This window comes from Gracilinanus agilis, chromosome 2 (genome assembly GCF_016433145.1).
Source record: "Gracilinanus agilis isolate LMUSP501 chromosome 2, AgileGrace, whole genome shotgun sequence".
Taxonomy (NCBI): domain Eukaryota; kingdom Metazoa; phylum Chordata; class Mammalia; order Didelphimorphia; family Didelphidae; genus Gracilinanus; species Gracilinanus agilis.
This window is the reverse complement of record NC_058131.1, coordinates 579,805,306-579,818,238: the sequence shown is the minus strand read 5'-3', so window position 1 is coordinate 579,818,238 and position 12,933 is coordinate 579,805,306. Positions and strand designations below refer to the sequence as shown.

Sequence of the window (12,933 nt, the reverse complement as noted above, 5' to 3'; positions counted from 1 at the left end):
GACTAGATTATTTCTTATGTCCCTTCTAACTTTAAATCCAATGATACTCTGATCTGTCTTGAAGTCTACCAGAATGAATATCCTCTGGTGTCTGAGATGTCCATTAATTTCCCCTTTTCACTGAATTCAATAGGAATTCTATATAATCCTACTTTTTCACATCTATGATGTCTGAAGTCCTGTTAGCACCAATTACACTCCTGTAGGAAGATGGAAAGAAGCTCCTGTGGTTGGGGATGACTGCCAACTAAACATACTGAAATACTTACCCTCCTGAGAAGCTCATGAATAATATAATCAGAATCAAAGCACAGTAGGACAAAAGCCATATCCAAAGGGCATGGCCTGAGGTGGTGCCAGAAGCCAAATCTGTTGTAAAATATCCATCAAAATGAGAATTTGGTTCAACCCCAGCCATAGAGTGATGAATGATGATTTCAAGATAATATTTACTCTACAACATCTATCATATTTATTGTTTCTCTCCACTTAAAATTGATACAAGTTTGGTTCAGGCACTTATCTCTCACCTGGACTATTGTGATAACCTTCTAACTGGTCTCCTTGCCTCAAGTCTCTCTTCACTCCAATCCATCTTCCACTCAGACACTAAGGTGATTTTTCTAAGCACAGGTCTGATCATGTCACACATTAACCCCCACCCCCTTCCTGATGAACTTGATTGGCTCAGAATCAACTATAATTGTTTGGAATGTAAAGCTCATCATAACCTGGACCCATTCTCATTGTAGCACATGCTCTCTCTTATCCCCCACCTCACTAGTTCTGATAGTCAGGAGGCCCAGAATACAGTTGCTACATCTTCCTTCAGGGCTTTGGCATTAACTCTGAAAAGCTGAGGATTTTCTACTGCTATGGCTTGTAGCCCCCACTAATATGCTTACTGCCATATTGTCAGTTGATATTAATTAATCAGGTAAAATTAATTAGATGTTAAAGAAAAAGAAAGGTATTTACTAAGGTGGCATAACAATATCATCTCCATTCCAACTTTGTGACATTATCCCATAAGTATTTAGAGAGTCCAAGAGAAAGTAACTCATGCAGTGTGGCAAAGGGGAAACTTACTACTTCTAGAAGCCTTTTTGGTGGACTCTTCCAAGATGTTCCCCCTTAGGTATGGTATAACTGTTGTGCTGGGATCTTTGCCAAGCAGTAAATTTATATCTAGTCTATCCTTGGATCCTGATGATTACACTATCATCATTTGATCTGGGGATCCTTCTAGGACACCAGTGAGTAGATGGAAGGTATTCTAGACCTCCAAGTTCATCAAGTCTTCATCCTGTATAGTAGTAGGAGGAGGAGCCTGAGACTAATACTAAAGTCCAAGTCTGAGGTCTAGGCCTCTGCTCATACCCCGCCCCCCCCAACTGCAATCAGTTCTTTAGGGATTAAGTTGGGACATTTTACTTGCTCAAATATCAGATTTTGAAGTAGGTTCTTGGTATGATACAGACCCTGCAATTATCAAGTTTCAGAGGGTCTGAAAATACTTCCTAAAAATTGATACATCACCCAGTGATTTCCAAAGACTTTCCCCACTTAGTCTAAAATCTTTAATCGATTGGTTAAGATGTGCTCTGACTTGATAAGCATAAAGGGCCAAAGTAAGTAAGGTTGATTTCAATCTCCCCCTTATACTATCATTCCAATCTTCTTACCCTTGAGTCCTCTCCACATTCTCTAGGATCCTGCCACACTGCCTTCCTTGAAATTAATTCAAGACCAAACACCAGTGATGGCAAACCTTTTAGAGACCATGTGGCATCCCCTCCCCTCCCTCAGACTGTGTGCTATATCTTTGCCCCTCCAGAGACCAAGTGATACCTCCTTACTCTAGACAGGGGAGGGAGAAAAGGAGAGGAGTGGCTTTAGCTCTCTGCTCAGGGGAGGAAGTAAACACTTCCATTTGGCTGCTGGGCAGAGGACCGGTGATGAGGGGCATATGTAGAAAGGGAGAGGGAAGCAGCTCCGCCCAAGTCCCTCTGACTTTCTAATAACTAACTCTGGAGGTCAACTGCATGCATGGTCACAGAGAGGTCACTTCATGCCATCTTTGGCACATGTACCATAGGTTTGCCATCACAGCCATCTGCTATCTTCCATCTCCATACCTTTGTACTGGCTGCACCTTAGCCTGTAGCAATCTATCTTTTCATTTCCACCTCTTCATTTTCCTGGGCAAGATAAAGCCCAAAGTTCATCTGACTTGGGAGGTTCTTCCTAGTCCTTCCAGTTACTAATGTACTTTCAGATTAGCTTTTATTTAACAAAACAAATTTTGTATATAACTAGTTATTTACATATTGCTTTCTCCATTAAAAGGTGTGCTTTGAAGAGGGCAGGAACTGTTTTTACTTTTCTTTAAAACATTTTTATTGATGTTTTTCTTATTTTTGCCTTGACTAAATTTTCCTCTGAATCACTTCTTGTTTTCCTCCTAGAGAGCTACTCCATTAACAAAGAATCTTTTAAGAAAAAAAGAAAAAGAAAAAGACAGAAGAGAAAAAATAAAAACCAATCAATATATTTTAAAAATCTAATAATTTATTTTACCATTCTTTGTATTGTTAGGGTTGACAAAATTCCTAGTACACAGCAAATTCTTAGTAAATGCTACTTGACTGAGTGTAGGACAAATGATATAAAAGTTAGAGAGCCTAGGTTAAGTCTAGAGGCAATGATAAGGAGAAGAATTGTGTCAGGCTCTTTACAATTATTATGAAATTTGATCCTGTTATCAAGAAGTAAATAAGGTAATCTGAGTGGGTCAATGAAGGCAATTTGGGTGTGAGGAAGGATAAATGGGATATAAGTGATTATAAGGTGATTAGAGGAGAAAAGAAGGTACCTAGGAGATAAAGGAAATGTATGTAGGAGAGGGCAGCTCAAACAGGTTTATTCCCAGAGGCTTGAGACAGAGGATACAGGGAGGAAACTAGGGCCAGTAAGAAATGTTTAGGTTTGGCTGGAGGGTTTCTCTTGTTAGTTTCTAAAGTCTCTTGAGGGAGGAATCAAGCGGGCCCCTCCCTGCCAGTCAAACTGATGGCTGGAGGAAGTCTTGAGGTACTTCCTGCCAAGATGGATGCTCCCAGCTCCCCTCAAGGAAATAGAAGAAAAATGATTCCTTCCCCATGAGCCCTTGTCTTAGTTTTCGACACAATGATTCACCAGAGGGTTTGAATAGGTAACAAGGGGATTTATTAATACCAGGGTCGGTCAGAAGGGGAGAGGTGTTCAGGGTTTTCTATCTGCTGCTAGGGAGAGGGGTGTTGGTGGGGGATGGGTCGCTGAGAGGTTTAGACAGAGAGAGTCTAGCTCTCCCAATCAGGAAGATTTGACTGCCTTTTAAGTAAAGTCTTTATCAAATCATTAAAAACTAGGGATAACTTATTTGAGGATACTCTACTAGCCTATAGAAACTAAAACCCACAATGTTCAATCACCAAGCCCTCCCTTCCACCCAGGACTCACAGGAAATTCAGGGGAAGGGGAGGGATATGGATGGAGAGATCAGGGAGAGGTCCAAAGAAATGAGATAGATTTAAATTTCCCCAAGACAAGATAAGCACAGGCCAAGGCCAAAGCAAAGCCAAACTGAAAGGACAAAGCAAAAGCCTCCAGCCACAGTGAAAGCCAGAAGGCAAAAGCCCTGTCAGTTGGAACTTTACCTCTATTTATAGCTTTAAGTTCTGACTTTCTGAAGATTCTAAGACTTCTAACTGATTTTTTGTGACCGTTAGAAATTACAGAAGCAAAAAGTTTCTGTTAGCCACCTTGCATTACAAATCTGCTCATTTGGTTTTTTTTGGAAAATTTGCACCTTGCAACATTTTCTGGTTGCTAAGATCTAAGGCAACGGTTGGCAACCTTTTTGGCCATGAGAGCCATAAACGCGTGTGGAAGGAGGAGGATGGAGGCAGAAGGCACTGGAATATGGGGCAGGGGCTGAAGGGCCCCCTGGGGCACATCCTGGGGCTCTGCCTGGACTGGCAAGTTGGGAGGTGGAGCCAGATATGTGTTAGTAAAACTTATTGCTAGGGGTTAGTAAGCAAACATTTACATATATACATTATTTACAAGGAATGTCAGGTGATTTGAGTAGAAGGTGTCTGAACCAAAGTAAGAGGAAAATTCTGTGCTAAGGCAGACAAGTTCTTCTCTCTTAAGTGTAAGTTTATGTTTCACATGTAGATGTGAAGTCAGAAAATGTTCTATGTGTTTTCTAGTGTGACCTTTCCGTGTAATGAAGTGTTACATACTTACTCCACTGGAATTCTTCTGCAAAGTGTATGTACTATGTGGATGGAATCTAAAGTGTTGGATGCAATGAGAATTCTGTTGGGTGTAAGTTATGTTTTTCAAATGCATGGGTCCAATGCTGTTCCAATGCTCTCTTCACAGAGTGGTTTGTTGTCCCATACACCATTTGTATATTTGATCACGGATGTTTTTTGCAGTCCTCAGGTTTGCTGTCCTTGTGATGATCTGCGAAGTCAGCAACGCTTCACTTGTGTCATTTGATGTTAACCACGCGCTTGTCAACTTGCACTGGAACTGATGTTTCTGTTGTGTTGACTTGTGTCGTTTGATGTACCCGTGCTTGTCATCTTGCACTGGAACTGATGTTTGGGTGTGTTGACTTGTGTCAGGGACAAAGTTCAAATGTCTATGAAACGTGATTAATCTTTTCTTCTTTTTTTTTTTTTTTTTTTGCAGTTTAATAAAGATGATTACAGGTAACAAGAGTTTGCGATAAAGTCTTTTGTGTTTTCATTTATTTGTCAATGTCAGTGTCTAGGTCTTGGATTGATTGCAAATCAAATGTTGTGTCTTCTTCTGTAATTGATTCTTTTCATTGTCATAATGGTTTATGGGTGATTCTTTTTAAGATGTAATTGGGATTGGGTCTTGATCATTTGGGTGTAAAATTTGGTGTAATATCTGATTGTTCACTGGTTTTCGGTCTAATTCTGGTTCTGATTCATGCTCTGATTGTTGTTCTAATTGCTGCTCTGGTTTTATGGTCTCATGTATAGGCTGTGAACTTTCTAAGGTTTTATTTGATTGATTGGTTGGTGCTAATTTATCTTTGTGCTGTATAATAACTGGGTCTTGTGGTTGTTGTTGGGACATGTCTTTTGCTGGCTTGACATGAGTGACATGGAACCAACGATCAATTCTAATTTTTTTTTTTTTTTTTACAAATTGAACTTATTATTGATCCAGTATCGCATATGGTTATTTGTATCTAAACTAGAACTTCCTGTAGCCCCATCAGGTAAGTTAAGTTCATGACAACATTGGGATGAAGGTGTTATTTCCCCCCATTTTATAGATGAGGAAACTGAGGCAAACAGAGGTTAAATGACTTGCCCAGGGTCAAACAACTAGCAAGTATCTGAGGTTGGATTTGAACTTGGCTTCATGACTCCAGGTCCAGCCTGCCTCTAGCAAGGGAAAGAAAGAAGATTAGAAAAAAAATTGTGAAGTTCAGATCTCAGTCCCAAAATTCTCAAGGGAACTGGTGAGGCCTATACAGACTCTCATTGCCTTACATTATGCCATTTGCTATGCAGAAGGGTGAGATAGCAAAAGCTAAGAAAATATACTCCTTTCTTTATTTAATCATGGAACAAAATGCTAAAACATGATATGAGGCAGCATAGTACAATGGAAATAACCCTGGATTAAGAATTGGAGAACTTGGGTTTGAATCTCAGCTGTGCTCCTTAATACCTGTATGACCTTGAGAAAGTCACCACCTCCTTGGCCTTAATTTCTTCATCTCTAAAATGAGAGTTAAAACTAAATGAACCATAAATCCCCTTAGAGCTTTTAAACTATAGTCCAGTGAACCCAAGACAATCAGTATTTATTCCAAGACAAAAAGGGAATGGGTCCTTCAGGAGGCAGAGAACACTGTTTAGTGACTCTGCCTTTAAACAAATGAATAGCATTTTCAGGTTTAAAGAAACCTGTAAAATAATATTACTTTTCTCACAAAGACTGGTTCTGAAAATAGAGACACAGGAAACATTTCTATCAAGACTAATAATTCATATGATTTCTTGTATGAGAGAGAAAGGAGAGGCTAGAAAAGGAAGGAGGAAAAATTAAACTAAACATGAAAACCCCAAGCAAATTTTAAATGAAAACAGAATACTTTAAGAGCCCATCATGTGGCTGGCATGGTGGAGAAGACTCCTGACTAAACAAATGGAATGAATGCTTCTTAAACAGAGATAGTATCAGGGAAAATCAGTGTAGAAAGTCTGTGGGAGTGTGAAACTCCAAGGGAATCCATGAAAGGGAATCCTGACAAAGCTGTGAGACCTGGCAAGGAGGCCAGTGTGGCTGAAAAGTGGTAGAAAAAGAGAAGAGATGGGAGGATAAAATCAGCCTATGATGAAAATTCTACTAGCTGCAAGGGGAGCCCTCATTTTGAATTTCATAATTATATGTTGTTGCCGCTCATTAATTGCTAGGAAAGCAGCCTCACTTCAGCTCTCCTGCCTGCTGGGAGGGCATGACAGAACTACTGACTCACATGAAAGATGGGCACCAGCTGATGGCACCCATCAGCGTGCATGATAACAGGTCTCAGGTGCCAGGTCAGAGACAGTACACCCCGATTTGGGAGCAATGTAATTAAAAGGGTTGAACTGAGCAGGAACCAACCCCCAACATCTCTGTTGGGTCAGAGGCCACTGGTTTGAAGCAAAGTCCTTAATTGTTTTTTCCCTTGCTCTCAGTCTTAAAACAATGTGTGGAAATCATAAAGCTAAGAAAAGGGGAAAATAAATATCCTCTCACCTGGCCAGTGTATAAGGTTTAAAGGATTTGTCTTACTGAAACCATATAAACACACACACACACACACACACACACACACACACACACACACACATACGGCAAATATTCTTGATGAATAAAAATGTGACTTTGAGGGCAAATGAGGCATGAAACATATTGGCCAATAAACAACACACAAAAGAAGGTCATACTGAATTTTTATCCAACCAGGCTGCAAAGCGCTGGAGACAAGAACAAGATCAAGAAAAGGCTTTCTAGGAGGTATAGGTATGGGTGCATGTCTGGGTGTGTGTGATTTCAGCTTCCTGATTCATAGGGACAAAGTGAGAGGCTGCTGATTTTGTGTGTGTTTTTCTAAGGTATCAAGAAACAGGGGGAAATGGGTTTCTCTTTTCTCAAAGGTAGAGATTTTAAGACCTTAAAGGAAAATGGTCACTGATGGCCACAGGAAAACAGACTAATTTAAATGCCTAAAACATAGGACTTAAGACTTCACTCTCAAAATCATGAATCTTTTGGCAAGTGCTCTGTCACAATTTAACCAAATGTCATTGTCAACAAGAACCCCATGCATCAGAAAAACATCCTTCCTTGTTCCTTGTTAGCCTCTTTTCTGGTCAAAGTCAACCTCAGCCAGTCCTTTTTCAATAAATGTGTCCTAGATCATGGGATCACAGACTTAGGGCAGAAAGGAACCCACACATTATCTAACTCATTCCTCTCATTTTACATATAAAGAAACTAAGACCCCCATAGACTATTTGATGTGCCCTCAGACATTCTTTCCTTCCTCTGCTTATGAGGCATTGTGATTGAGCACCATGTTACATGGATCTCTTTTGGAAACACTTAAGCTCCCAGGATATGCTCACAATAGTGTCTTGCACAAAGCCGTCTTGGGGCTCACTAACTCTAGTCATGGTCCCAGAAGACACAGCAGCCCAAGGACAAGGGCATTTTCTTGGAATCAAAGAGATGAGAAGCAAAGAAGTGCTGAAAAGGTTGCTCTCCTAGAAGCTTCCCACTCCCTCCCCCCTTCAAGAAGTACCATGTGTCAAAAGAAACCTAATCCTTTCAAGATTTCCAGCCCAGTTTGTACAAAGTGAAATGGTTTGGAGCCCACTTTGGTTCTGAGAAATAAATGAACCTTTCCACACTAAAGGTTGACTCAAACGGCTTGAGGCTCTCTCTTGGTACTAATTAGAGAAAGCAATATTGTTTCAAAAGATTCCCTTTGTCTGTCTCCCCCACTCTACTTTGCTCTAGGATTCGGGTGTTATGAGGACCAAGTCCAGTTTATTCACACAACCCTTTAACAAGGACATCAGACATGCTTCAAAGCTAGGGAACTGAACAGCATGGGTCAAAAAGGAAACAAGGCTTCACTGAGCAGGTGATGATAAAAGACATGCACGTACTAGCAAGGCAGCTCTCCTTTAGGCCTTCGCTTTCATTACCAGCAGCATTTATCATGCAAAGGCAAGCTGGTATGTTGTGGTTTCCATACTTATTAAAGAAAATATTGACTAACAGCAATAATGTGGCTGTCATGACCTACATTTTACCTGCTTGATACCTCTAGGGATTCAGGTCAGCAAAAAGAAGGTAGTAAAATCTGCCCAAACTCATCTTGTGGCCAAAAGAAGAACAAGAGAAGAAGAAAGGTCTAGCCATCCAAGGCGGAGTAACCTTCACCCAGACACTGGAAAAGGAAACTTTAATCTTTAGCTACAGGAACCTACAAACTAAGCCAATCAACTTTCACTCATACACATACAAATATATTCTTAGTGGTAATGGATGTCCACCTCCAGAGAAAGAAGGGTTGGAGTCCAATGCAGATCAAAGCATAACACTTTGCACATTAGTTTATTTATAGTTTTATTGGGGGGTTGGACTTGATATGAGCATCTTTTTTCAAATTAATTAATTAATATGATTTTTTAGAAAAATTTCCCATGGTTACATGATTGATGATTCCCCCCCCCCCCCAGCCAACGTGTATTTCCACTGGGTTTCACATGTGACATTGATCAAGACCCATTTCCATATTATTGATAGTTGCACTGGGATGGTTATTTAGAGTCTACATCCCAAATCATATCCGCATCAACCCATGTATTCAAGCAGTTGTTTTTCTTCTGTGTTTCTGTTTCCACAGTTCTTCCTCTGAATGTGGATGACGTTCTTTCTCATAAGTCCCTCAGAATTGTCCTGGGTCATTGCATTGCTGCTAATAGAGAAGTCCATTACATTCTATTTTTACCACAGTGGTTGTTTTTACCTCAGGGTTGTTTTGATTTGCATTTCTCTAATTATAAGAGATTTAGAACATTTTTTCATATGCTTATTGATAGTTTTGATTTCTTTATCTGAAAATTGCCTATTTATGTCTCTTGCCCATTTATCAGTTGGGGAATGGCTTGATTTCTTGTACAATTGATGAGTATTCTCTTACAACAATGACCAACATGAAAGTATGTTTCACATGAGAATACATGGAGGATTCAGAACAAATTGCTTACCATCTCTGAGAGGGGGGAGGGAAGGAAGAGAGGGAGACAATTTGATCTGGTGATAACTGATATGTCTACAGGAGGCCAAGAACATCTAGGAGTGCTGAATGCAGCCACAGATAAAGTAACCTTAATGAGAGTTGATAGTCCTTTGGTCAACAGCCATCAAATAGCATTGTTAAAAGCATTTACCTTTTGCCAGGTACTATGTTAAACACAGAGAACACAAAATCAGGCCCAAAAAAACAAACAAACAAAAAAAAAATAAATAAAACATTGTCCTGGCCCTCAAAGGGCTCACATACTAATAATGGAAGAAATGATAGGCCAAGATTTTTACATATTAAACATATATCAATGAAAGGTCATTCTAATTGATCACAGCCAATTCTGTCAAAAGTGTATGGATCTATACTTACCTGGCAGGGGTGATTCCATGATCACGAAGGTGGTTTCCCCAGGGCGAGGCTTATCCATTGCACTTCTGATGGGCTGACCCCTGCGATTTCCCCAAATGCAGGAAACTTGACTGCATAATTTGTGGTAGTAGGGGACTGCGTTCACGCTCTCCCCTGAAAAAAAAAAGTGTATGGATCTGTGGAATACTATTGTGCTCAAAGGAATAATAAACTGGAAGAATTCCATGTGAACTGGAAAGACCTCCAGGAATTGATGCAGAGCGAAAGGAGCAGAGCCAGAAGAACATTGTACACAGAGACCAATACACTGTGGTAAAATAGAATGTAATGGACTTCTGTACTAGCAGCAATGCAATGACCCAGAACAGTTCTGAGGGATTTCTGGAAAAGAATGCTACCCACATTCAGAGGAAGGACTGCAGGAGTGGAAACACAGAAGAAAAACAACTGCTTGAACACATGGGTTGAGGCTGACATGATTGGGGATGTAGACTCGAAACTACCACACCAATGCATCTACCAACAATTTGGAAATAGGTCTTGATCAATGACACATGTTAAAACCAGTGGAAATGTGCATTAGCTATGGGGGAAGGGGAAAGTGGGGGGGGGGGGTGAAGGGGAAAGTAAGAGCATGAATCATGTAACCATGTTAACTTTTCTAAAAAATAATTATTAAATGGGAAAAAAAGTGTATGGATCTGGCTACAAGGCAAGACAGCACTGTACAAGGGAAGTGACAATGGATTGGGAGAACTGAATTCAAATCTTGATTTTGGTGCTTATTAGCTATGTGATCCTGAAAAAACACTTCACCTCTATTGTATTCTATTTCCTCATATATAAAATGAGGATCTTGATACTCACAGTAGTAGCTTCACAGGATTATTGTGAGGAAATTGCTTTGCACACCTTAACATGCTTTGTAAACTATTTAAGTTGAACAATAAAATTTCTTCAGTGCTTATCTTGTATAGAACATTGTTCTAGAATCAAGTGAAGATACAAGGTTTACATAAATTCTAACCTTATCTTTATGGAGCCTGGGGAAATAGTGATTCAGAACATGAAAGAGTTAAAGCCACATGTCCATCAATATTAGAAAAATAAAACTGATTGCTTCCTTCTTTCTTTCCTTCCCTCTCACTTTTCCTCTTCCTTCCTTCCTTCCTTCCTTCCTTCCTTCCTTCCTCCCTTCCTTCCTTCCTTCCTTCCTTCCTTCCTTCCCATACCTTCTGACTCAGAATCAATATTAAAAATCAATTCCACCCTTTACCTCTCCTGCTGCTCGAGGAGCCGACCGCCACCATGAATGACACTGTAACCATCAGAACCAGGAAGTTCATGACAAACAGACTTCTGCAACGTAAACAGATGGTCATAGATGTTCTTCATCCTGGAAAGGCTACAGTACCTAAGACTGAAATTAGAGAAAAACTGGCCAAGATGTACAAAACAACTCCAGATGTCATTTTCGTCTTTGGATTCAGAACCCATTTTGGTGGTGGCAAAACAACAGGCTTTGGCATGATTTATGATTCCCTTGACTATGCAAAGAAAAATGAACCAAAGCACAGACTTGCAAGGCATGGCCTGTATGAGAAGAAAAAGACATCAAGAAAGCAGCGAAAGGAACGAAAAAACAGAATGAAGAAAGTCAAGGGTACTGCAAAGGCAAACGTCGGTGCTGGCAAAAAGAAGGAATAAAAGGCACGCACTATGGATGGTGTTTATCCGTGAAGATAATATGGATTTTTTCATCAGGGCATAAATAAACCTTGTATACACTTCAGTTGTTTGAAAAAAAAAATCAATTCCAAGGCAGAAGAGCAATGAGTCACTTGCTTAGGGTCACACAGCTAGGAAGTATCTGATGCCACATTTGCTCTCTGGAGTTAGCCTTTTGAGCCACCTGCTAACTCTGATGTCTTCCAGGCTAATTCTCAAGCACATCAACTCTTGAGCCAACTTACTAGTTGATATACAAGGTCAGAGCACTCTGTTACTGAAATGTCCTATATTCCCATGGTCAAAACTTGGTATTATCTTTGATTCTCTGTTCTGTTTTCCTTCTTGTATCCAATCAGTTACTACTTCCTATTAATTCTCCCTGCATGCTTTCTCCTACATCTATTGCCTTCATGCTATTCCCAGGATCAGCTCCATCCAGCAGGATTAGAGGATCATAGATTTAGAGATCTTAGAGATCAGCTAATCTAACCTCATTTTATCAATGAAAAAAAAAATGGAGGCTCATTGATTTACTTTAATTTCATACAGGCATTAAACAAAACCAGGTTTCAAACAAGTTCTCTGAACCCCAAATCCAGTGTTAATTCCAATGTACCATACTATTGTATATTTATATATTGTTTAATGGGTTTTTAAGAAATTTATTGATATATATTATTTCTGTTTACCTGCATTTCCCAAGCCACCTTTCCCTTCCTCTCAGAGAGGCATTTCTTATTTTAAATAGAGAAAGAAAATACACAACTTGGCAAAGCTAGCCAACACATTAAAAAAGACTGATGTTATATACACTGTTCCACATGCATAGTTTCCCACCTCTTCAAGGAGGTGATGGAGGTGCCTTCTCATGTCACTTCTTTGATACCAAGCTTTACCAAATCTCAGAGCCTTTAGAATCAATGTGTGGTTGTTTTAGGCATTCTTTTTATGATTCTGTTTACTTCACCTCAGTTCATCTAAGTCTTCTGATTTTTTCCCATATTCATCAGTCATCATTTGTTTTCACATATATTCATCCACCACAATTTCTTAACATTCTTTACATTCATTTCTTAATGAACATCTATTTTTTTTTAGTTCTTTGCTGTTACAAAAAAGTGTTTTTTAAATAATTATTTAAATTTATCACTTTTATCTTGGCTTTTTGTCATTTGCCTTCTTGGGATAAATATATCTTACAAAGGGATCTCTAGTTCAAAGGATAGAAACATTTTAGTCACACTTACCACAATTTCAATCACTATCCAAAATAGCTTTAGTAGCTGACCAACTCATAGCACCATCAATATTGCATCAATGAACCTGACTTTCCAAAATTCCTCCAACATTGACTGATTCCATTTTTCTGTCTTTGCCAGTTTTCTGTGTGTGAGGCAAAACTATGGGGTGATTTCAATTTTTTTCTT

General features: G+C 39.5%; 1 protein-coding gene and 1 non-coding gene across 2 annotated transcripts; both read left to right on the top strand.

Moving 5' to 3' along the window:
• The first annotated feature begins 9,767 nt into the window (after positions 1 to 9,767).
• On the top strand, positions 9,768 to 9,931 carry LOC123238487. The gene has a single exon (XR_006505650.1). It is a non-coding gene; the product is annotated as a U1 spliceosomal RNA (small nuclear RNA).
• Positions 9,932 to 11,081: 1,150 nt separating this feature from the next.
• Positions 11,082 to 11,543, top strand: LOC123236159 (40S ribosomal protein S24-like). The gene has a single exon (XM_044662440.1). It carries the CDS (start codon positions 11,084 to 11,086, stop codon positions 11,480 to 11,482), a length of 399 nt encoding a protein of 132 aa, XP_044518375.1. The 5' UTR covers positions 11,082 to 11,083; the 3' UTR covers positions 11,483 to 11,543.
• The last annotated feature ends 1,390 nt before the right edge of the window (positions 11,544 to 12,933 follow it).

Excerpts from the sequence above, each read along its gene's own strand:
- LOC123236159 (XM_044662440.1), top strand. The coding sequence starts at position 11,084 with ATGAATGACACTGTAACCATCAGAACCAGGAAGTTCATGACAAACAGA.